The following is a 26,943-nucleotide window of genomic DNA, read 5'->3' as shown; positions in this document are numbered from 1 at the left end:
GAGAACTGGCGAAAATTCTTAGTCGCCTGTAGGTAGAATTTAACAGCATGTACAACATCCAAATTGTGTAACAAACGTTCTTTGGAAGAAGAAGGATTAGGACACAGAGAGGAAACAACAATTTCCTGACTGATATTTCTATTAGAAACAACTTTAGAAAGGAAACCTAACTTAGTACAAAGAACCACCTTATCGGCATGAAAAATAAGATAAGGAGAATCACACTGCAGAGCTGAGAATTCCAAGACTCTTCGAGCAGAAGAGATAGCAACAAGAAACAAAACCTTCCAAGATAACTTAATGTCTATGGAATGCAACGCCTCAAACAGAGCCAGCTGTAAAACTTTAAGAACAAGGTTAAGGCTCCAAGGAGGAGCAACAGACTGATTTTGACTAAGGCCTGACAAAAAGATTGCCCATCTGGCACATCCGCCATTTATGTAGTAAAACTGATAAAGCAGAAATCTGACCCTTCAGAGTACTGACTGACCATCCCTTCTCCAGGTCTTCCTGAAGAAAAGATAAAATTCTAGGAATTCTAATTCTACTCCAAGGAGTAGCCCTTGGATTCACACCAATAAAGATTTACGCCATATCTTATGGTAAATCTTTCTAGTAACAGGCTTGCGAGCCTGAATCATGGTCTCAATGACCAACTCAGAAAAACAGAATTTATGTTTACCTGATAAATTACTTTCTCCAACGGTGTGTCCGGTCCACGGCGTCATCCTTACTTGTGGGATATTCTCTTCCCCAACAGGAAATGGCAAAGAGCCCAGCAAAGCTGGTCACATGATCCCTCCTAGGCTCCGCCTACCCCAGTCATTCGACCGACGTTAAGGAGGAATATTTGCATAGGAGAAACCATATGGTACCGTGGTGACTGTAGTTAAAGAAAATAAAATATCAGACCTGATTAAAAAAACCAGGGCGGGCCGTGGACCGGACACACCGTTGGAGAAAGTAATTTATCAGGTAAACATAAATTCTGTTTTCTCCAACATAGGTGTGTCCGGTCCACGGCGTCATCCTTACTTGTGGGAACCAATACCAAAGCTTTAGGACACGGATGAAGGGAGGGAGCAAATCAGGTCACCTAAATGGAAGGCACCACGGCTTGCAAAACCTTTCTCCCAAAAATAGCCTCAGAAGAAGCAAAAGTATCAAACTTGTAAAATTTGGTAAAAGTGTGCAGTGAAGACCAAGTCGCTGCCCTACATATCTGATCAACAGAAGCCTCGTTCTTGAAGGCCCATGTGGAAGCCACAGCCCTAGTGGAATGAGCTGTGATTCTTTCGGGAGGCTGCCGTCCGGCAGTCTCGTAAGCCAATCTGATGATGCTTTTAATCCAAAAAGAGAGAGAGGTAGAAGTTGCTTTTTGACCTCTCCTTTTACCGGAATAAACAACAAACAAGGAAGATGTTTGTCTAAAATCCTTTGTAGCATCTAAATAGAATTTTAGAGCGCGAACAACATCCAAATTGTGCAACAAACGTTCCTTCTTTGAAGCTGGTTTCGGACACAGAGAAGGTACGATAATCTCCTGGTTAATGTTTTTGTTAGAAACAACTTTCGGAAGAAAACCAGGTTTAGTACGCAAAACCACCTTATCTGCATGGAACACCAGATAAGGAGGAGAACACTGCAGAGCAGATAATTCTGAAACTCTTCTAGCAGAAGAAATTGCCACCAAAAACAAAACTTTCCAAGATAATAATTTAATATCAACGGAATGCAAGGGTTCAAACGGAACCCCCTGAAGAACTGAAAGAACTAAATTGAGACTCCAAGGAGGAGTCAAAGGTTTGTAAACAGGCTTGATTCTAACCAGAGCCTGAACAAAGGCTTGAACATCTGGCACAGCTGCCAGCTTTTTGTGAAGTAACACCGACAAGGCGGAAATCTGTCCCTTCAGGGAACTTGCAGATAATCCTTTTTCCAATCCTTCTTGAAGGAAGGATAGAATCCTAGGAATCTTAACCGTGTCCCAAGGGAATCCTTTAGATTCACACCAACAGATATATTTTTTCCAAATCTTGTGGTAAATCTTTCTAGTTACAGGCTTTCTGGCCTGAACAAGAGTATCGATAACAGAATCTGAGAATCCTCGCTTCGATAAAATCAAGCGTTCAATCTCCAAGCAGTCAGCTGGAGTGAAACCAGATTCGGATGTTCGAACGGACCCTGAACAAGAAGGTCTCGTCTCAAAGGTAGCTTCCAAGGTGGAGCCGATGACATATTCACCAGATCTGCATACCAAGTCCTGCGCGGCCACGCAGGAGCTATCAAGATCACCGACGCCCTCTCCTGATTGATCCTGGCTACCAGCCTGGGGATGAGAGGAAACGGCGGGAACACATAAGCTAGTTTGAAGGTCCAAGGTGCTACTAGTGCATCCACTAGAGCCGCCTTGGGATCCCTGGATCTGGACCCGTAGCAAGGAACTTTGAAGTTCTGACGAGAGGCCATTAGATCCATGTCTGGAATGCCCCACAGCTGAGTGACTTGGGCAAAGATTTCCGGATGGAGTTCCCACTCCCCCGGATGCAATGTCTGACGACTCAGAAAATCCGCTTCCCAATTTTCCACTCCTGGGATGTGGATAGCAGACAGGTGGCAGGAGTGAGACTCCGCCCATAGAATGATGTTGGTCACTTCTTCCATCGCTAGGGAACTCCTTGTTCCCCCCTGATGGTTGATGTACGCAACAGTCGTCATGTTGTCTGATTGAAACCGTATGAACTTGGTCCTCGCTAGCTGAGGCCAAGCCTTGAGAGCATTGAATATCGCTCTCAGTTCCAGAATATTTATCGGTAGAAGAGATTCTTCCCGAGACCAAAAACCCTGAGCTTTCAGGGATCCCCAGACCGCGCCCCAGCCCATCAGACTGGCGTCGGTCGTGACAATGACCCACTCCGGTCTGCGGAATGTCATCCCTTGTGACAGGTTGTCCAGGGACAGCCACCAACGGAGTGAGTCTCTGGTCCTCTGATTTACTTGTATCTTCGGAGACAAGTCTGTATAGTCCCCATTCCACTGACTGAGCATGCACAGTTGTAATGGTCTTAGATGAATGCGCGCAAAAGGAACTATGTCCATTGCCGCTACCATCAACCCGATCACTTCCATGCACTGAGCTATGGAAGGAAGAGGAACGGAATGAAGTATCCGACAAGAGTCTAGAAGTTTTGTTTTTCTGGCCTCTGTTAGAAAAATCCTCATTTCTAAGGAGTCTATAATTGTTCCCAAGAAGGGAACCCTTGTTGACGGGGATAGAGAACTCTTTTCCACGTTCACTTTCCAGCCGTGAGATCTGAGAAAGGCCAGGACGATGTCCGTGTGAGCCTTTGCTTGAGGAAGGGACGACGCTTGAATCAGAATGTCGTCCAGGTAAGGTACTACTGCAATGCCCCTTGGTCTTAGCACCGCTAGAAGGGACCCTAGCACCTTTGTGAAAATCCTTGGAGCAGTGGCTAATCCGAAAGGAAGCGCCACGAACTGGTAATGTTTGTCCAGGAATGCGAACCTTAGGAACCGATGATGTTCCTTGTGGATAGGAATATGTAGATACGCATCCTTTAAATCCACCGTGGTCATGAATTGACCTTCCTGGATGGAAGGAAGAATAGTTCGAATGGTTTCCATCTTGAACGATGGAACCTTGAGAAACTTGTTTAAGATCTTGAGATCTAAGATTGGTCTGAACGTTCCCTCTTTTTTGGGAACTATGAACAGATTGGAGTAGAACCCCATCCCTTGTTCCCTTAATGGAACAGGATGAATCACTCCCATTTTTAACAGGTCTTCTACACAATGTAAGAACGCCTGTCTCTTTATGTGGTCTGAAGACAACTGAGACCTGTGGAACCTCCCCCTTGGGGGAAGTCCCTTGAATTCCAGAAGATAACCCTGGGAGACTATTTCTAGCGCCCAAGGATCCAGAACATCTCTTGCCCAAGCCTGAGCGAAGAGAGAGAGCCTGCCCCCCACCAGATCCGGTCCCGGATCGGGGGCCAATATTTCATGCTGTCTTGGTAGCAGTGGCAGGTTTCTTGGCCTGCTTTCCCTTGTTCCAGCCTTGCATTGGTCTCCAAGCTGGCTTGGCTTGAGAAGTATTACCCTCTTGCTTAGAGGACGTAGCACTTTGGGCTGGTCCGTTTTTACGAAAGGGACGAAAATTAGGTCTATTTTTCGCCTTGAAAGGCCGATCCTGAGGAAGGGCGTGGCCCTTACCCCCAGTGATATCAGAGATAATCTCTTTCAAGTCAGGGCCAAACAGCGTTTTCCCCTTGAAAGGAATGTTTAGTAGCTTGTTCTTGGAAGACGCATCAGCCGACCAAGATTTCAACCAAAGCGCTCTGCGCGCCACAATAGCAAACCCAGAATTCTTAGCCGCTAACCTAGTCAATTGCAAAGTGGCATCTAGGGTGAAAGAATTAGCCAATTTGAGAGCATTGATTCTGTCCATAATCTCCTCATAAGGAGGAGAATCACTATCGAGCGCCTTTATCAGTTCATCAAACCAGAAACATGCGGCTGTAGTGACAGGGACAATGCATGAAATTGGTTGTAGAAGGTAACCCTGCTGAACAAACATCTTTTTAAGCAAACCTTCTAATTTTTTATCCATAGGATCTTTGAAAGCACAACTATCCTCTATGGGTATAGTGGTGCGTTTGTTTAAAGTAGAAACCGCTCCCTCGACCTTGGGGACTGTCTGCCATAAGTCCTTTCTGGGGTCGACCATAGGAAACAATTTTTTAAATATGGGGGGAGGGACGAAAGGAATACCGGGCCTTTCCCATTCTTTATTAACAATGTCCGCCACCCGCTTGGGTATAGGAAAAGCTTCTGGGAGCCCCGGCACCTCTAGGAACTTGTCCATTTTACATAGTTTCTCTGGGATGACCAACTTTTCACAATCATCCAGAGTGGATAATACCTCCTTAAGCAAAATGCGGAGATGTTCCAACTTAAATTTAAATGCAATCACATCAGGTTCAGCCTGTTGAGAAATGTTCCCTGAATCAGTAATTTCTCCCTCAGACAAAACCTCCCTGGCCCCCTCAGATTGGGTTAGGGGCCCTTCAGAGATATTAATATCAGCGTCGTCATGCTCTTCAGTAACTAAAACAGAGCAGCCACGCTTACGCTGATAAGGGTTCATTTTGGCTAAAATGTTTTTGACAGAATTATCCATTACAGCCGTTAATTGTTGCATAGTAAGGAGAATTGGCGCGCTAGATGTACTAGGGGCCTCCTGAGTGGGCAAGACTCGTGTAGACGAAGGAGGGAATGATGCAGTACCATGCTTACTCCCCTCACTTGAGGAATCATCTTGGGCATCATTGTCATTATCACATAAATCACATTTATTTAAATGAATAGGAATTCTGGCTTCCCCACATTCAGAACACAGTCTATCTGGTAGTTCAGACATGTTAAACAGGCATAAACTTGATAATAAAGTACAAAAAACGTTTTAAAATAAAACCGTTACTGTCACTTTAAATTTTAAACTGAACACACTTTATTACTGCAATTGCGAAAAAACATGAAGGAATTGTTCAAAATTCACCAAATTTTCACCACAGTGTCTTAAAGCCTTAAAAGTATTGCACACCAAATTTGGAAGCTTTAACCCTTAAAATAACGGAACCGGAGCCGTTTTAAAACTTTAACCCCTTTACAGTCCCTGGTATCTGCTTTGCTGAGACCCAACCAAACCCAAAGGGGAATACGATACCAAATGACGCCTTCAGAAAGTCTTTTCTAAGTATCAGAGCTCCTCTCACATGCGAATGCATGCCATGCCTCTCAAAAACAAGTGCGCCACACCGGCGCGAAAATGAGGCTCTGTTTATGCTTTGGGAAAGCCCCTAAGAAATAAGGTGTCTAATACAGTGCCTGCCGATATTATTATATCAAAATACCCAGATAAAATGATTCCTCAAGGCTAAATATGTGTAAATAACGAATCGATTTAGCCCAGAAAAGTCTACAGTCTTAATAAGCCCTTGTGAAGCCCTTATTTACAATCGTAATAAACATGGCTTACCGGATCCCATAGGGAAAATGACAGCTTCCAGCATTACATCGTCTTGTTAGAATGTGTCATACCTCAAGCAGCAAGAGACTGCACACTGTTCCCCCAACTGAAGTTAATTGCTCTCAACAGTCCTGTGTGGAACAGCCATGGATTTTAGTTACGGTTGCTAAAATCATTTTCCTCATACAAACAGAAATCTTCATCTCTTTTCTGTTTCTGAGTAAATAGTACATACCAGCACTATTTCAAAATAACAAACTCTTGATTGAATAATAAAAACTACAGTTAAACACTAAAAAACTCTAAGCCATCTCCGTGGAGATGTTGCCTGTACAACGGCAAAGAGAATGACTGGGGTAGGCGGAGCCTAGGAGGGATCATGTGACCAGCTTTGCTGGGCTCTTTGCCATTTCCTGTTGGGGAAGAGAATATCCCACAAGTAAGGATGACGCCGTGGACCGGACACACCTATGTTGGAGAAAACCAAGTTTAGACAGAATTAAGCATTCAATCTCCAAGCAGTGAGCTTCAGAGAAACAAGATTTGGATGAAAGAAGGGACCCTGAATCAGGAGGGTCTTCCTCAGAGGTAGTCTCCAAGGTGGGAGAGATGGTATCTTCACTAGGTCTGCAAACCAGATCCTGCAAGGCCACGCAGGGGCCATTAGAATCACTGATGCCATCTCCTGTTTGATACAAGCAATGACTCGTGGAAGGAGAGCAAACGGAGGAAACAGGTATGCCAACCTGAAAACCCAAGGAACCACCAGAGCATATATCAGAACGGCCTGCGGATCTCAACCTTGAACCGTACCTTGGAAGCTGTGCATTCTGAGGGACGGCATCAGATCAAACTCCGGCACCACCCATTTGAGGACTAAGCTGGAAAACACCTCCGGATAAAGTTCCCACTCCCCGTGATGAAGTCTGTTTGCTCAGAAAATCCGCTTCCCAGGTGTCTACTCGTGGAATGTGGATGGCAGGTAGACAGCAATTGTGGGTCTCTGCCCACTGAAGAATCCGAGTAACCTCCTTCATGGCTAAGGAACTCAGAGTTCCTCCCTGGTGATTGATGTAAGCCACAGAGGTTATGTTGTCTAACTGGAACTTGATAAACTGGGCTGAGGACAACTGAGGCCAAGTCAATAAAGCATTGTAAATCGCTCTCAACTCCAAGATGTTGATGAGAAGAGCAGACTCCTTTCCGAGTCCAAAAGCCCTGAGCTTTTAACGAGTTCCAGAATGCTGCCCAGCAGGCTGCCGTCCGTGGTCACGATCACCGAGGAAGGTCTCCTTGAATTTATAAAATGTGTCTACTGAGTTTCATAACCATAACAAGAAAAACACTATACTTACTTTTAAAAACAGGCTATAACCATGACATATTCCAGAAGAATATATCTAACACAAATCCGCTATCTTGGAAATTCTATATAAAAAAATATGACTTAGAAAGAAAACTATGTTTTGGAGCAGCAATTATAAAGAACCTGCAGACTTTTCATCATTCCCAAAGTAGACAATTAGTATGTGACAGCAGATAAGAGCAGGTACCGCTGTATCTCACATTCTTACAGCGTTTCAAAGTCATACGAAGCTAAATATGAAATTTCAGCACAGATTGTATAATACAAAATGACCCTTTTCATTGTAAAGTGACATAATAACTGTTTTGGTAATACCAACAAAAAAAAATTGTGCTTTTTTTTTTTATTTGCAGTACATCCTAGTAAAAGAGTGACCACATCATGTAAGGAATATGATATTTATATTAGTAATTTGGCAAATGCTTGTATTTGTGTGGTGAACAAGTTCTAAATTACAATAGAGTCTAAATATAACAGTCATATACATATAGTATCATTTTAATATTTAGCAGTCTATTAAAAAAAAAAAAAAAAAACATGGTTGAGTTGGCATCAGATATGGTGTACAGATTTCAAGTATTGTCACAATTATGAAAGGTATGCCTTTAAGTCTATACATATAGGAGTTTTATTACTTGCCTCCTGACGCCGCCAATGACAAATTATCTGTGCCATCCTCATATGTATACAATGCCCTGCAAGAGAAGATAAAGAGCTTGTTATATTCACCTCAAAAAGATGCAATGGGGAGTGCATTCTTAGCTCTATAGTTCTACGGTAAACATACAATATCAAACATATTTCCTTATCTTCAGGTGGAATGCCCATGTACAGTGGATTCTGGTTTATGTAAGGCACAGAATCAGCACTCTACCTTTTTTAGTTTTATCAGTACACTGCAAGTATATGTGTATCTCACAGTAACATAACACAGTCATTTATACTTTTAACAGGGTCATTACAATGAAAATGTAACTCTAAACAGACAAACATATATGTAAAGTGATCAAACAAAATATAAGGGTAAAATGTCAACACCCTCTACCAAGTGTTGTCTAACCAAGGTCTCAGATGCCACAATTCCCCAATACAACATTAAGTCAACACCGCTAGACTTTGGCTTTTTTGGTGTGTCGGGTAGCGCGCATATTACAAGTTTAAAGTAAAAAGTCCAAATATTGCAACGGTATTATCACATTCACCCATATAGACTTAAATAAAGCACACAAAAAAGGGGGGGGGGGGGGAACGACACCTATTACTCATGCACAAACCAATCACATTTTCTCAAGTGCACTAACCTGACATGAAATATTAATATTTCACATTCCAATGTTCTTCAAATAGAATTTATTCTTAAATACATATTTCTATGTATATCTGACGGTATTTTGGAGATGGAGAGGGAAGCCTGCCTAAAAAGCAGGCTGAAGTAAAAAAGTGAGTCATTGTGAATCTCATTTGCATAATCCTTTGCTGCATTGGAAACAATGTATTCAGAGGTTTTATGTGGGAAAAGCAAGCCTTCTGCTTGTCTGGATTTGTTAATGGACTATACAATAAATATTATCTCTATATTTTGTGCTTAGTGGAGGATTTTAAACTATATATATATATAACAGAATTTATGTTTACCTGATAAATTTCTTTCTCCAACGGTGTGTCCGGTCCACGGCGTCATCCTTACTTGTGGGATATTCTCTTCCCCAACAGGAAATGGCAAAGAGCCCAGCAAAGCTGGTCACATGATCCCTCCTAGGCTCCGCCTACCCCAGTCATTCGACCGACGTTAAGGAGGAATATTTGCATAGGAGAAACCATATGGTACCGTGGTGACTGTAGTTAAAGAAAATAAATTATCAGACCTGATTAAAAAACCAGGGCGGGCCGTGGACCGGACACACCGTTGGAGAAAGAAATTTATCAGGTAAACATAAATTCTGTTTTCTCCAACATAGGTGTGTCCGGTCCACGGCGTCATCCTTACTTGTGGGAACCAATACCAAAGCTTTAGGACACGGATGAAGGGAGGGAGCAAATCAGGTCACCTAAATGGAAGGCACCACGGCTTGCAAAACCTTTCTCCCAAAAATAGCCTCAGAAGAAGCAAAGGTATCAAACTTGTAAAATTTGGTAAAAGTGTGCAGTGAAGACCAAGTCGCTGCCCTACATATCTGATCAACAGAAGCCTCGTTCTTGAAGGCCCATGTGGAAGCCACAGCCCTAGTGGAATGAGCTGTGATTCTTTCGGGAGGCTGCCGTCCGGCAGTCTCGTAAGCCAATCTGATGATGCTTTTAATCCAAAAAGAGAGAGAGGTAGAAGTTGCTTTTTGACCTCTCCTTTTACCTGAATAAACAACAAACAAGGAAGATGTTTGTCTAAAATCCTTTGTAGCATCTAAATAGAATTTTAGAGCGCGAACAACATCCAAATTGTGCAACAAACGTTCCTTCTTTGAAACTGGTTTTGGACACAGAGAAGGTACGATAATCTCCTGGTTAATGTTTTTGTTAGAAACAACTTTTGGAAGAAAACCAGGTTTAGTACGTAAAACCACCTTATCTGCATGGAACACCAGATAAGGAGGAGAACACTGCAGAGCAGATAATTCTGAGACTCTTCTAGCAGAAGAAATCGCAACTAAAAACAAAACTTTCCAAGATAATAACTTAATATCAACGGAATGTAAGGGTTCAAACGGAACCCCCTGAAGAACTGAAAGAACTAAATTGAGACTCCAAGGAGGAGTCAAAGGTTTGTAAACAGGCTTGATTCTAACCAGAGCCTGAACAAAGGCTTGAACATCTGGCACAGCTGCCAGCTTTTTGTGAAGTAATACCGACAAGGCAGAAATCTGTCCCTTCAGGGAACTAGCAGATAATCCTTTTTCCAATCCTTCTTGAAGGAAGGATAGAATCCTAGGAATCTTAACCTTGTCCCAAGGGAATCCTTTAGATTCACACCAACAGATATATTTTTTCCAAATTTTGTGGTAAATCTTTCTAGTTACAGGCTTTCTGGCCTGAACAAGAGTATCGATAACAGAATCTGAGAATCCTCGCTTCGATAAAATCAAGCGTTCAATCTCCAAGCAGTCAGCTGGAGTGAAACCAGATTCGGATGTTCGAACGGACCCTGAACAAGAAGGTCTCGTCTCAAAGGTAGCTTCCAAGGTGGAGCCGATGACATATTCACCAGATCTGCATACCAAGTCCTGCGTGGCCACGCAGGAGCTATCAAGATCACCGACGCCCTCTCCTGATTGATCCTGGCTACCAGCCTGGGGATGAGAGGAAATGGCGGGAACACATAAGCTAGTTTGAAGGTCCAAGGTGCTACTAGTGCATCCACTAGAGCCGCCTTGGGATCCCTGGATCTGGCCCCGTAGCAAGGAACTTTGAAGTTCTGACGAGAGGCCATCAGATCCATGTCTGGAATGCCCCACAGGTGAGTGACTTGGGCAAAGATTTCCGGATGGAGTTCCCACTCCCCCGGATGCAATGTCTGACGACTCAGAAAATCCGCTTCCCAATTTTCCACTCCTGGGATGTGGATAGCAGACAGGTGGCAGGAGTGAGACTCCGCCCATAGAATGATTTTGGTCACTTCTTCCATCGCTAGGGAACTCCTTGTTCCCCCCTGATGGTTGATGTACGCAACAGTTGTCATGTTGTCTGATTGGAACCGTATGAACTTGGTCCTCGCTAGCCGAGGCCAGGCCTTGAGAGCATTGAATATCGCTCTCAGTTCCAGAATATTTATCGGTAGAAGAGATTCTTCCCGAGACCAAAGACCCTGAGCTTTCAGGGATCCCCAGACCGCGCCCCAGCCCATCAGACTGGCGTCGGTCGTGACAATGACCCACTCTGGTCTGCGGAACGTCATCCCTTGAGACAGATTGTCCAGGGACAGCCACCAACGGAGTGAGTCTCTGGTCCTCTGATTTACTTGTATCTTCGGAGACAAGTCTGTATAGTCCCCATTCCACTGACTGAGCATGCACAGTTGTAATGGTCTTAGATGAATGCGCGCAAAAGGAACTATGTCCATCGCCGCTACCATCAACCCGATCACTTCCATGCACTGAGCTATGGAAGGAAGAGGAACGGAATGAAGTATCCGACAAGAGTCTAGAAGTTTTGTTTTTCTGGCCTCTGTTAGAAAGATCCTCATTTCTAAAGAGTCTATAATTGTTCCCAAGAAGGGAACCCTTGTTGACGGGGATAGAGAACTCTTTTCCACGTTCACTTTCCAGCCGTGAGATCTGAGAAAGGCCAGGACAATGTCCGTGTGAGCCTTTGCATGAGGAAGGGACGACGCTTGAATCAGAATGTCGTCCAGGTAAGGTACTACTGCAATGCCCCTTGGTCTTAGCACCGCTAGAAGGGAGCCTAGTACCTTTGTGAAAATCCTTGGAGCAGTGGCTAATCCGAAAGGAAGCGCCACGAACTGGTAATGTTTGTCCAGGAATGCAAACCTTAGGAACCGATGATGTTCCTTGTGGATAGGAATATGTAGATACGCATCCTTTAAATCCACCGTGGTCATGAATTGACCCTCCTGGATGGAAGGAAGAATAGTTCGAATGGTTTCCATCTTGAAAGATGGAACCTTGAGAAACTTGTTTAAGATCTTGAGATCTAAGATTGGTCTGAACGTTCCCTCTTTTTTGGGAACTATGAACAGATTGGAGTAGAACCCCATCCCTTGTTCTCTTAGTGGAACAGGATGAATCACTCCCATTTTTAACAGGTCTTCTACACAATATAAGAACGCCTGTCTTTTTATGTGGTCTGAAGACAACTGAGACCTGTGGAACCTCCCCCTTGGGGGAAGTCCCTTGAATTCCAGAAGATAACCCTGGGAGACTATTTCTAGCGCCCAAGGATCCAGAACATCTCTTGCCCAAGCCTGAGCGAAGAGAGAGAGTCTGCCCCCCACCAGATCCGGTCCCGGATCGGGGGCCAATATTTCATGCTGTCTTGGTAGCAGTGGCAGGCTTCTTGGCCTGCTTTCCCTTGTTCCAGCCTTGCATTGGTCTCCAAGCTGGCTTGGCTTGAGAAGTATTACCCTCTTGCTTAGAGGACGTAGCACTTTGGGCTGGTCCGTTTTTACGAAAGGGACGAAAATTGGGTCTATTTTTCGCCTTGAAAGGCCGATCCTGAGGAAGGGCGTGGCCCTTACCCCCAGTGATATCCGAGATAATCTCTTTCAAGTCAGGGCCAAACAGCGTTTTCCCCTTGAAAGGAATGTTTAGTAGCTTGTTCTTGGAAGACGCGTCAGCCGACCAAGATTTCAACCAAAGCGCTCTGCGCGCCACAATAGCAAACCCAGTTAAACACTAAAAAACTCTAAGCCATCTCCGTGGAGATGTTGCCTGTACAACGGCAAAGAGAATGACTGGGGTAGGCGGAGCCTAGGAGGGATCATGTGACCAGCTTTGCTGGGCTCTTTGCCATTTCCTGTTGGGGAAGAGAATATCCCACAAGTAAGGATGACGCCGTGGACCGGACACACCTATGTTGGAGAAATATATATATATATATATATATATATATATATATATATATATATATATATATATATATACATACATACACACACACACACACACATACTGTCCAGCACGATAAGCCTTTTAAGTCTGTGGGCTGTGTACAACAGAGTCAGTTTGTGACAAATCTTGTAACAGTTCCCAAGTGCCTGTGTATTATCTGCTGCTTCTTCTGGTAAAGAGAGAGTCCTCTTGAACAAGTGGATCCTCCCAGTGGGTTTCTGAAACAATAAAGGATAGAGAAGCGCACAAGAAAGGCACTCCTAGTGAAGCCTGTTTGTACCAATAGTATGGACAGGACAAAATAAAAATGAACCACTCACGTGATTTAACCTCATCAGATACGAGGTATAGATAAGACACTTGTTATAGTTGGTATGGTCGATGTCTCCTTTTGCTCTCCCTTTTCACCTTCCCACTCTGATCCTTCAGCTCCTAGGTTATAACAGTATAGTCTCTGTATCTCCAGACCGTTAGTGTGAAACTTAATCCACTATCAGAGCCAGGGTGCGTGTGGGGTATACAGGGGCAAGCATAAAACGTAGTACATGAGGTGTATTTAAAAATAAGTTTATACAGTAACATGTAAATTCACATATAAATAGTAAAAAAGTCAAATGGTATGGCTATAATAAAATATGCAGCACGAACTGATGGGACCAGTATATGATATTTATACCTTACACTCCCTCCGTTATTGAGCTGCTATGTATTGTAGAAATCTAGGCCCACTCCACACCTGGTAGCAGTTAGACACGATCACACAACTCTGTGTGATACAACGTGCTGAATACTACCAGTGTCAGTCGAGTATCGGGCAGTACGTGTGGCGGGGGGCGGAGCCTTATGCGTTTCGCAACACGATTGTTTGCTTCGTCAGAGGTAGGGGCCTCCTCCCTCCTATCTGCCTTATATAGCGTCTATTGGCTCAATGTTCTATATAGTTACACCGTCGCCGCCATCTTTGTGTCTGGCAAAAACAGAATTTATGCTTACCTGATAAATTACTTTCTCTTGTGATGTATCGAGTCCACGGATTCATCCTTTACTTGTGGGATATTCTCCTTCCCAACAGGAAGTGGCAAAGAGAGCACAAAGCAGAGCTGTCCATATAGCTCCCCCTCCAGCTCCACCCCCCAGTCATTCGACCGAAGGTTAGGAAGAAAAAGGAGAAACCATAGGGTGCAGTGGTAACTGTAGTTTAATCAAAAAAGCTACCTGACTTAATAGCCAGGGCGGGCCGTGGACTCGATACATCACAAGAGAAAGTAATTTATCAGGTAAGCATAAACTCTGTTTTCTCTTGTAAGATGTATCGAGTCCACGGATTCATCCTTTACTTGTGGGATACCAATACCAAAGCTTTAGGACACGGATGAAGGAAGGGAACAAGACAGGTACCTTAAACGGAAGGCACCACTGCTTGTAAAACCTCTCTCCCAAAAATAGCCTCCGAAGAAGCAAAAGTATCGAATTTGGAAAATTTGGAAAAAGTATGCAGCGAAGACCAAGTCGCTGCCTTACAAATCTGTTCAACAGAAGCCTCATCTTTAAAAGCCCATGTGGAAGCCACTGCTCTGGTAGAATGAGCAGTAATTGTTTTGGGAGGCTGCTGGCCAACAGTCTCATAGGCCAAACGGATGATGCTTTTCAGCCAAAAGGAAAGAGAGGTAGCAGTCGCCTTCTGTCCTCTCCTCTTACCAGAATAGATAACAAAAAATGAAGGTGTTTGTCTGAAATCCTTAGTTGCTTGTAAATAGAACTTTAAAGCACGAACCACATCAAGATTGTGTAAGAGACGTTCCTTCTTCGAAGAAGGATTAGGACACAGAGAAGGAACAACAATTTCCTGGTTAATATTCTTATTAGACACAACCTTAGGAAGAAAACCGGGTTTGGTAAGCTAAACTACCTTAATCTGCATGGAAAACAAGGTAAGGTGTATCACACTGTAAAGCAGATAACTCTGAAACTCTTCGAGCAGAAGAGATAGCTACCAAAAACAAAACTTTCCAAGATAAAAGCTTAATATCTATGGAATGTAAAGGTTCAAAAGGAACCCATTGCAGAACTGAAATAACTAAATTCAGACTCCATGGCGGAGCCACAGGTCTAGTCAGGCTTTAGTCAGAATCAAGCCTGTTTATAAACGCTTGAACGTCTGGTACCTCTGCCAGACGTTTGTGTAAAAGAATAGACAAAGCAGATATCTGTCCTTTTAAGGAACTAGCTGATAATCCTTTCTCCAATCCTTCTTGGAGAAAGGACAATATCCTGGGAATCCTAATCTTACTCCATGAGTAACCCTTGGATTCACACCAAATCTTATGGTAGATTTTGCTGGTGACAGGCTTTCTAGCCTGAATCAGGGTATCAATAACCGACTCAGAGAAACCACGCTTTGATAGAATTAGGCGTTCAATCTCCAAGCAGTCAGACGCAGAGAAATTAGATTTGGATGCTTTAAAGGACCTTGTATTAAAAGGTCCTGCCTCATTGGTAGTGTCCATGGTGGGACAGATGACATGTCCACTAGGTCTGCATACCAGGTCCTGCGTGGCCACGCAGGCGCTATCAGAATCACTGAAGCCCTCTCCTGCTTGATTCTGGCAACCAGACGAGGGAGGAGAGGAAACGGTGGAAAAACATAGGCCAGATTGAAGGACCAAGGCGCTGCTAGAGCATCTATCAGCACCGCCTGGGGATCCCGGGACCTGGACCCGTAAAGAGGAAGCTTGGTGTTCTGACGGGACGCCATCAGATCCAATTCTGGAGTGCCCCATAGTTGAGTCAGCTGGGCAAATACCTCCGAGTGGAGTTCCCACTCCCCCGGGTCAAAAGTCTGACGACTTAGAAAATCCGCCTCCCAGTTGTCTACTCCTGGGATGTGAATTGCTGAGAGATGGCAGGAGTGATCCTCCGCCCACCTGATTATTTTGGTTACTTCCATCATTGCTAGGGAACTCCTTCCCTCTTGATGATTGACGTAAGCTACAGTCGTGATGTTGTCCGACTGAAATCTGATGAATTTGGCCGCGGCTAACTGAGGCCATGCCTGAAGCGCGTTGAATATCGCCCTCAGTTCCAGAATGTTTATCGGGAGAAGAGCTTCTTCCCGAGACCATAAGCCCTGAGCTTTCAGGGAGTCCAAGACTGCACCCCAGCCCAACAGACTGGCGTCGGTCGTTACGATGATCCACTCTGGTCTGCGGAAACACATTCCCTGAGACAGGTGATCCTGAGACAACCACCAGAGAAGAGAATCTCTGCTGTGTGTTCTCTTTGCCACTTCCTGTTGGGAAGGAGAATATCCCACAAGTAACGGATGAATCCGTGGACTCGATACATCTTACATATAAAAACTTAGGGACAAAACTGAATAGAATCTTATCTTTTCTTATCTTATGCGGATTACTATTATTTACAAGTTTTCCTTGCAGTAAAACTTTCTCATCAGTGATATCTTTGTATTTCACTCATTACACTGAGTTTTTCATTGTGTAACTTGTCTAATAAATTTCAGCTGTGAATACAAATAAACACTGTTACTTAAAACGCATGTAAATTCATTTTTGTCACCTATTAAACAAAGTATATATAATGTATAGCTTATAAGCAATTTTCTTATTTTTTCATATTGTTTCCTAGGGTATTGCTGCATTTTCTATAGGCATTCAATGCTTTATATTCTTTAAGTATGTCTGACATGTCACCTCATTAGGTATTTGCCCACTAATTATGATTTCTAAGTTTAGAACCGTTATCTCCCTTATTGTCAAGGGTAAAATTATTGCTAAAACCATACTTATAAATTAAGATAAAAATGGTTATTAAAATATATATATGTGAAAAAAAAAGGGGGGGGGGGGGGAATGGGGGAATTTTAAAACGGAAGAAATTTTCCCATATACATAAAAATCAGCTCATGTAACAAACGCCAATAAGGTTAAACATAATGGCATATATATAAAAACAATTGTAGAAAAAACAGTTGGTTATGAAAGTTGATAACGGACCTCTCTTTATCTATGTGTTTAAATTCTTCTGTCTATATATTTAGTTGTTTGATGTAGGGGACCACATAGAAGTTTTAGGAGCTAAAAAAAAGGCTGCTAAGTCTGTCTCTTTTTAGCCCATTAGGTTTCAGTGTATTTAATGTAAAAATCTAGAACGTTTCCCCTTTTCTCAGTTCTAGCAATCTACTGCCCCCTCTGTTCCCTATATTCACTTGTTCTATCGCTTTTATATAAAATTCATTTTTATTATGTACCTGACAGAAGTGTTGAATAAAAAGGAGTATTTCGACAGCCTGCTTCAATATTTTTAATATGCTCCAGACATCTAGTTTTGAGGTTTGTTTTTGTGCGCCCTATATACCTTAATGGATTTTTACACGTACACTCCACCATGTATACTACATAGTCTGACTTGCAATTGAGCAATTTTTCTATTGGGAATTTTTCCAATTCATCTGTTTTTATTGCGAATTTATTGTATTTTTTAGAATGGTGTGTATTCACAACATACGCAGTTCTTTCTAAAGCATTTGTGAAAGCCCTTTACGACTGATGTAGTTATTTTATTTCTTTGGACTGTCTTCTTATTTTTCCTACTAATCACACTGGGAGCTAAGACAGAGTTAAAGTTTTGATTCTTTTTGTAGATCACATCAGGAGTGTTACCAATGGCCTCTTTCAATAGTGGGTCTTTCTGTAGTATCCCCCAATGTTTTTTTTAGGATATTTTAATTTGCCAGTGTCCCTCATTAAATGTTGTTACAAGGGGGGGCGAAGCTAACTGCCAACAGGACAAGACGTGTGTTAGGAAAGCTCCTGGCTCCTATGCGACTAAAAGTGTTATATAATCTATAAAACCCTTGATATTTTAGCGTAAAGTGGCTTAATTGTATGTAGGGAAAGTAACTCTACATAGTGGTACTAGTGGAGAAATAGAATGAAAGAGTAGACTTGCTCTCGAGCTTTGCATCCGACTGCTGCTGAAATTGGACCCGCTTAACACCTATCACCAAAGAGGTACTATAAGCTTGCTCCGGAGGGCCGGGGACCCGCTCCGGAGCACAAGTTTGCTGTTAAGCCAACAGACTGAGAGGTTAATCAGCCCTCCATATTCATCGCTGGGGATCCAGCGGCAAATCTCACCTGCACCCGGCATTGGAGGCATCACCCTTTGGAGCCCTTCAATCGGCAGCGGAGCTTCCACCCTCTATGGCCATATTACCAGGCCTACTCCGTATGTAATTGACCATAGCCAGCTGACCCTGTATATCCCGGCCTGACATTCCTCGGCAGAATTGGCGCGAAAGTCCGCCATCTTGAGAGGTGCCCTGCTGCTCGGGAGTGTTGCGACCTGATCTGAAGGAGAAGGGGGAAGTGCTCTTCCAGGCCCGCTTACCATACCTATTAAGCCGCAGACCCGCCCGACCGGCGGCAACATCTCACTGCCCACAGCTGCAAGCCAGGAAACAGACGGAAACCTTTGGCCTTCGACTTAAACAGACGGTTCCTGTGAGGGGCCTGTCAGCGTTTCTCTGAGAGCCTCCGAGCCAGCCACATCGTGACGTCACTCGGCCCGGCTCTGTCTACACTGCAGCAGCACAGCACATCGACTCAGCGTTACCTGTTCAAGCTGCAGGGATTCAGTCATCCTCTCTCCTCCGACTGACTTCACACCCGATACCATAAGTTCCAAACCTGCCGCACTTACTGGACTATAATAAGTGAGCGGCATCTCTGAAAGCTTCCTGGCTCTATCTCCGGATAACCGCAAGTATTAGTAGCTGCTTCTCATAAGTATAGTGACTTATCTATTGTCTACTCTTACCTCTCATCTCTAACACCAACTTACTGATGTTAACTGCTCATTAACTCTTACAAACAAGAACGCTCGAGCATTTTGAATTGTTGATTATACCGCTGATTGCTCTGATATAAAATATCAACAAATACAAGTTGAGAGTTAACAGTGACATTATACTTATCACAAGTTATCATTTACTTATTGCAACTTGTGAGTCATTTCTGTACGTTAGAGACAAATTACTCCATATTCAACTTTTGTTTGCTCAATACCATATGAGAAATATATTATTTCGCTACTTGCTCAAATACCTCTCACTTACATTACAATTGTGTTTGAGGTACAAGTGAATAGCTAGAATCAAACAATTTAACACTCCTGTACGTTTCAGTATTCTAGGGAAGAAACGTAACAGACATACAGCCCTGACCTATACTCATTAGGGCAGCTTACACTACCCGGCCCCCTCTGCAGCTTCTGAGACTTACTGTCACTGAGCAACCCAGAGTTAGCACACGCAGTCCTTGTAACCTCAGCTACTGGGCCCCTTTGCAAACTTCCCCATAGTTCCCTCTATATACCAAACTCCTTGTCTCACGTTAGGAAAGAACTGGCCTTTTGGGACAACACTTGTGAAGTGGTGAGGGCCTCTACAACTCTTCTGAGCTGATAAACTATAATTGCAGCCCAAGTGCTCCTTGAGGTTGCTTCTGGGACATAAAGTGACTGAAATTTACACAATACAAGATCAAAGGCTGCTGCGACAGTCCAGGTGTCTCTGTAATTTGTACATAATACAGAGTGTAGTGTTTTTACATAACCTGCAGTTTTTCCTTTTCAGAACATGTGACAATATTTTGTTTTGCTCTCAGTTTCTCTTGCTGGGTCACCGCGCTTTTTCTTTTTGAAATTTGTCAGCTAATAGAGAAAGCAACCTTGGCTTCTCGCCTTGCGCTCTGACCTGCAGGAGTCACTGTTCTGCATATTCCCTGCTGTTGAGTTCATTTGTGTATTGACTTTACTTTATCTGGCAGAACCCCCCCCCCCCCCTTTGGACTCTCCCTTTCCGGTCTGCTAACGCGGGCTGGTCACTTCCACTTTCCTTTTCCCCTTCCTTCGGGTCGTACTCCTCTTTCCCTGAGTCCGAAGGGGACGCCTCTCTCAAGGTACATAGTGTTTTCCTATACTAATACACTGGTAAAATCATTTGAGTGTTAAACACTTTTGCTCGCACTAAATCCTCCCCTCCGGACCCCTCCCTTCCGGTCTGCTCACGCAGGCTGGTCGCCTCCACTTTCCTTTTCCCCTTCCAACAGGTCATATCCCCCCTTTTTTCCCTGGGTCCGAGGGGGAATATTCCTCCCAGGTTTAACCAAGGTGTTTCATTATAAACGTAAGTTGATTTGCAATAGGCTCCACTGGGCCCCTGTCTCCACGTAGGTCGGCGTCTTAGGCTAATTACACAGAGTCGTAGGGCAGAGTTCTGCTCATAAACGCCGTCATGGGGAGATAGAGGTCATAAGTGGACGTTCGGCCCCACTCAGTCATGTAATACTATTGTGCATGTGTAATTTCCTTTTTCCAATTTGTCAACCTGCTGGGCTTATATGTCTTCTTAGCAATCTCTAATCTAGGTTCAACTGTTAGTATAGGACACTCCCCTCTCATTTGAAAATGCCTCATAACACTAAGAGACACCTGAAAACACCAGGTTCAGTAAAGAAAACGGTACGGGACCATTTTACGCAACCAACTAAAGACCGGAATGAAGATCTACTTGAGGACCAGAGTGACTCTGAATCCCTTGGGGATGGCTCCCAACCTGATCTTACGCCTCATGTCAGATCACAACACCTAATAACGGAGGAGACCCTTAAAAAAATGCTGGCAAACCAAACTATTTCCATCACTAAGGAAATTCAGCGCAATCATGCTGAACTCCGCAAGGACATCTCTGAAATTGGGGACAGGGTGGACTCCCTGGAAAGGAAACAGGACGACCTTGCCACCGATCATACCAACTTGCTGGCATATTCGGAATCTCTGGCAGACCAGATCAGCCAACTAGAATTTAAACTTGCCGATGTGGAGGATAGGGCTCGCAGAAACAACGTAAGATTTAGAGGAATCACGGAGGATATCCAGCCTGCAGAGATCCAAACCTTCCTGAAAAACCTCTTTAGAGACCTGCTGGGCCCAACAGATGGACTTAATGATACCATGGAAAGAGCTCATAGAGCCTTACGACCTAGAACGGTCTCACAAGAGAAACCGAGGGACGTCATAGTCTGTTTCCATAGCTTTCCATTCAAGGACAGGCTCATGCAGGCGGCCTTTCGGAAACCGCAGATATCAGAGAAGTTTAAGGACATACAGCTGCTGCCCGACTTATCCGCACATACTCTACAACACCGTAGATACTTCCAGCCGGTCACACAGATCCTTCGTAGGGAAAACATCAAGTACAGATGGGGTTACCCTACTAAACTAATAATCACAAAGGACAACAAACCATTCACGGTAACCTCTTTATCTCAAGGAACTGCTCTCCTGGCTCAGTGGGGCCTTATGGCGGTAGACTCCAGGGGACCCCCCGTGATCCAATCTAAATTGAGAGTCTCAGCGCCCGAGTGGTCGGTGAAAGAACAAAGACCGAAGAGATTGAAAACACTTCAGTCATTGGACCCTACTCAAGTGGAGACTTTGTCCTCATGATAAGCGGCAATTGCTTTTGCCGCATCTCAGGAACCTGGCAAGCTACAAAACGCCCACTTCTGCCCACCTATTGTGCTATGTAGTAGAGCAGATGTACTTTGATGGTATGGCCTGACTCATACCCCCCACGGTCCCGTTGACCAGACTTTATGGTTTCATATGTGTTAGGTTTATGTGTTTAGACAGTTAATTATGCTTATTGTTCTTTTTTGCCAGTCCAGCATATCCACCATGTCTCACAAGCCATATATACATATGCTTACTTCTACCCTCAATGCCCTTTGTTGCTATTTTCTGGGATTATAGAGTGAGATGGGTATTGTACTAAAAATCACAACCACTGGGGGTGTGGGACCGCATTTCGCCACCTCATGACAGGCCTTGGTACTTCCTATTTTCTATACAACTTAATGCTATATACCTGGCCTCCGCATTCACTTTGCCTGGCGTTCCATGGTCATGACATGGCGAAGTGCTCTTATTTTTACTCCCTTTACCCTATGTGGTTGCACTGAAGTAATAATGAGTGGGGCCCGTATTGACTGAAATATATGCTCATATAAATTGTAAGCGACTACATTCTGCTCTTTATATTATGCTCGTGTGTTCTGATTGTATTGCACTTAATGTTCCTTGTCAGGTTTCTATGTTCACCTGGATTAGTTTGTTTAGGTTATGCCCTTTTCGGGCACATAGGTTGAAATTTACTCACTTGCACTTTGATTTACCTTTCTAATGCTTATTTATCTAGTTCTCCGAGTGGGGCTGGACTTTCCAGTTCCCCTCTTCATACATTCGCTCTTAGCTCCCCCCCCCCCCCACTGGTTAACCCACGCCAGGGTTCCAACTAGGTGGACTATTTCCACCTGTGCTGTCAGTACATTTCCCTACTACGTGACAATCTTACCCTTACTCCCCGACCCTTACACACCTCTCACTAGGAGGACGGACTGGGTCTCCCAGACAGTTCCCCCGCCCATATTCCTCCCTGAATCAGAGGTGGAGAATGTCCCACTTACGAATATGCACACACAACTCTAGAGGCCTAAATTCTCCCTACAAGAGGAGCTTACTCTCTCGTATGTTACGTCATCACAACCCTGACGTTTCTACAGGAAACACATTGGCTGGTAGCTTCCCCCAACAGATTCCACTCTCGATCATACACGACAATTGAGTGCTCTCCCTTCACAAAGAAGGCTCGGGGGACTGCTGTCATGATTCACAGGAGGATAGCTTATGAGGAAATACAGGTACTCAGGGACCCCCAGGCCAGATTCATGATAGTAGTCTGTAAGTTGGATCATGTCACACATACCCTTGCCTCAGTGTATTTACCCAATTCTCAACAGCCTGCCTGTCTCAGGAAAATACTGAGGCTGATAGACCAGCATAAACAAGGCAGGGTCATAATAGCAGGGGACTATAACATGATTTGGGATACTGAACTTGACCGAAAGGCACTAAACCCTATTAGGTCCTCCTCCCAACTAACCCTTCTATCCACACGATTCAAATCGATCATGACTGAATTTGGATATTATGACATCTGGCGGTCTCTACACACCACGGATAGGGACTTCACTCATTTCTCCCAGGTCCACAAAACCTACTCTAGGTTGGACCATATATTTTGCTCAGCTGGGACTTTGGACTCAGTGCTCCAATCCAGCATTCCCCTGTGCTCATGGTCCGACCATGATCCAGTACTTGCGGACTTACAAATTAGTGACCCTTGTCCTCATAAAAATAGATGGTCTATAGATGGCAACATCCTAGCGGAAATCCCCTTCAGGGAGGAGTTGAGAAGAGACCTTATAGACCTCATCCAATTCAACGACAATGGCCAGACTGCCGATGACGCACTCTGGGGAGCCATCAAGGCGGTAACCAGAGGCTATATCATTCGCAGACAGGCTCGCCTTAGGAAACTGGCTGGACTTTCCCTAGCCCAGGCCCACTGCAGGCTTAGACTACTCGAATCTGCTAATAGAGCCAAGGTCACGGAAGCATTGTCCTCCCAGATCCTAGCTGTCCGCTCGCATATTAACCATCTAGAATTGCGACGCACCCAAGAAAATCTCCCAAGACTTAAACAGACATTTTATTATAAAGGCAACAGGGCAGATACATTGCTGGCGAATAAATTGCGCCAGCGGAACAGTACGTCTCGCATACACCAAATCTGCTATAACAACAAGATTTACAAACTCCCCTCTCAGATAGGGGACTGCTTCTCAGATTACTATTCCAAACTATACGATCTTGAGGGTACTGAGATGGGGACCCCCGCCTCTACCCAACAGATTAGAGAATTTCTTGATACCCTAAATTTACCCTCCCTATTGACGGAACAGGAGTCTTTGACTAACCCGTTCACTCAGTTGAAAGTCAAACAGGTCATCCAACGACTTAAATCTCTTAAGGCCCCTGGCCCGGATGTATTTCCTGCACAGTTTTACAAAACCTACAGTCAAGAACTAGTGCCGCTACTCCTTAGGTTTTTTAACACTGCCAGACAAGGGGGGAGGTTTAAAAGGGAATTTTTGGAGGCTGAGATCATCATGATCCCGAAACCAAACAAAGACCCCTCTCATTGCCCCAACTATAGACCCATTTTGCTTATAAACGTGGACATCAAAATCTATTCCAAACTTATTGCGAATCGAATTTGCAAACTTCTGCCTACCCTGGTTAACCCAGACCAAGTGGGGTTCATATATAATCGCGAGGGCCCAGATAACACTAGGCGCCTCATTAACATAGTCTGTGAATCGACAAGAATGAACAAGCCTTTCTCGGTTATCTCTCTAGATGCCGAGAAGGCCTTTGATAGGGTCAGGTGGAGCTACCTTTGGGAGACCCTAGACGTTTTCAAATTTCCCCCTGACATACGTCTCGCGATCCAAGCCCTATATTCCAACCCCACGGCAACAGTTAGGGGGTTGGGGTTTCATTCAACCTCATTCCCCATCCGTAATGGTACGAGGCAGGGCTGCCCTCTCTCCCCACTCCTGTTTGCCCTGGCAATCGAGCCACTTGCAGAAACAATACGCACTAACAAAGACCTGGTGGGTATCACACTCTCGGGTTCTAAGCATAGCATCGCCTTATTTGCGGACGATGTGACGGTGTTCTCAGCGGACCCACTTCGTACAATACCTAAACTTTTGGATGTACTTGAGGCCTTTGGCTCTCTCTCCTTTTACAAACTTAACACCTCTAAAACAGAAATTTACTGGTGGGGCTTTCCCCAAAATTACACCCTGGCCCTCCAGAGACAATTTGACTTCAAATGGTCTAGTAAGTGTATCACTCACCTTGGAGTTAAGATATCTAACGACCTGAAGCAGATGGTCAAAGATTTTTACCCCTGCTGGCAGACCTGCGAGCGTTAAACGCCTGGGATCACAAGAGCATTTCTTGGATGGGGTGCATAGCCTCTCTCATGATGTCGTTTCTCCCGCGGCTCACCTATTTGTTCAGGTGCCTACCAATTAGAGTGCCCACCCACCTATTGTTGCAATTCCAAAGCGAGTGCACCAAATTTATCTGGCAGAATAAAACCCCCAGGATAGCCCATAAAACACTCCAGTTCCCGGTCCACTTGGGGGGACTGGCCTCCCCATCTATAGTAAAATACTATGAGGGAGCCATGCTCACGCATATTTCTCAATGGGGAGTACTACACTCTCAAGACAGGTGGAGGGAGGTCGAACAAGCCTCACTACCCTTTGATATCTATTTAAAAGATCTAATTTGGATTCCGGTCCACAGCCTTGACCATCCACAATTATGTGGTTGTGGAGTGCTTATCGGTATGGGATAAGATCCGGCACCGCAAGCTGATTGCGCCGCATCCCTCCCCGATCACCTCTATCCCAGGCCTCTTTACAGGCCTTCCTGAAACACACCCTAACACATGGGCTAGGATGGGTGTGAAACAAGTTTCGGATTTTTGGTCTGCATCTAGTGGGGACGGCGTTTACATGTTGTCCAGGGGCAGTTCTGGTGGTGATGTCCCACCCTATCTCCACTTTGAGCTTACTAGGATTAAGAGTTTCCTATCTAGCTGGGGCTTTTCCCCCTCCACCTCGCGTCCACTTACCCCATGGGAATCTATGTGGAAGGATGGGCGTAGACTTTACAAACCCCTATCGAGACATTACTGTCTGCTGGAGGGCACGGTGCCCCCAGACTTGGCCCCGCATCTGAGTAAGTGGGACACTATTCTCCACACTAGAATCTCAGCTGGCGCCTGGCAAGGGTCTCTTGCCCTGACCAAAAAATCTTTGCACTGTGTGACAATGTTTGAAACGCACTATAAAATCATCTCTCAATGGTACCTGGTTCCAGTGCGATTAGCCAAGATGTTCCCGACGTCCTCCCCGCAATGCTGGAGGGAATGTGTGGCCCGGGGAAGCATGCTCCACGTCTGGTGGGAATGTCCCAGGTTGTCCCATCTGTGGAACTTATGTTTCCGCACTCTATCTACCCTCAAGATTCAACTGCCTAAAAACCCTGCCACAGCCCTTCTACACTTAAATCTACATGCCCTCCCCAAACACCAACAGATCTTGTGTGTTTACCTCCTAACATCAGTCAAAACTTGTATTGCTAGATGCTGGAAGAAAGCTTCTCCTCCTGGCTGGTCCGATGTCCTTAGGAATATGGCTTACTTACATGCTATGGAAAAGGACATATACTATAGCCTGGACAAAAGTGACCTGTATGAGATGATATGGGCTGACTGGAAGGAAACACATGACATCGCATGGCTCCCCCAGGTCACGGTATAGGAACCTGTGTTCCAGTTGACTCAGACGAACCCCTATAGGTGTCTTTCCCCCCCCCTTTTCCACTCATATGGATGAATCCCCCCCCACTTCCTCCCCCCCCCCTCCCAACTTCATTGGTTCATTCCTCAGAAATGTACTGACTTCTGTCTTGGACACTTAAATGATTAAGATGTATCCTATCTATTCATTATTTCCTCTTCGATTGTTTGGATTTTACTCTTGCATTTTATGATGTGATTTGTATTATAATGTGTAGGGGTCCTGCGAGTCCCCAATCAGTGTTACACTTGTTAAAACAAATAAAAATCTTTTTGGAAAAAAAAAAAAAAAATGTTACAAATTTTACTTTGCTTATAGTGGTTCTCCTATTTTTTAGCGTCTTTCCACTATGTATCAAGGAGTGTCTGTCTAGTGACTTGGCTCTTTTATACGCTCTTTTTACAACTGTATCAGGATACTTCTTTTCTTTGAATTTTTGTTGTAAAATCTCAGCTTCCTTCTCAAAATTCTCTAGTTCAGTACAATTTCTCCTCAGTCCCTGAAATTGTCCATATGGTATATTTTCTATCCACTTTGGATGGTGAGCACTTCTGGCGTCAAGATACAAATTTGTGTGTCTGTTTTCTAAACAGACTGCTCTTG

At 44.3% G+C, this 26,943-nt stretch overlaps 1 protein-coding gene across 1 annotated transcript in view; it reads right to left on the bottom strand.

Moving 5' to 3' along the window:
• DBN1 (drebrin 1) overlaps positions 1–26,943 on the bottom strand; it is a 335,364-nt gene that overhangs the window by 161,804 nt on the left and 146,617 nt on the right. The window contains exon 2 of the mRNA XM_053717068.1: positions 8,055–8,110. Coding sequence (XP_053573043.1) covers positions 8,055–8,110 — 56 coding nt within the window. The remainder of the gene's footprint in view (positions 1–8,054; positions 8,111–26,943) is intronic.

The sequence above is a fragment of the Bombina bombina genome, chromosome 6, assembly GCF_027579735.1.
Source record: "Bombina bombina isolate aBomBom1 chromosome 6, aBomBom1.pri, whole genome shotgun sequence".
Classification (NCBI taxonomy): domain Eukaryota; kingdom Metazoa; phylum Chordata; class Amphibia; order Anura; family Bombinatoridae; genus Bombina; species Bombina bombina.
This window is presented reverse-complemented; position numbering and strand designations above follow the sequence as displayed.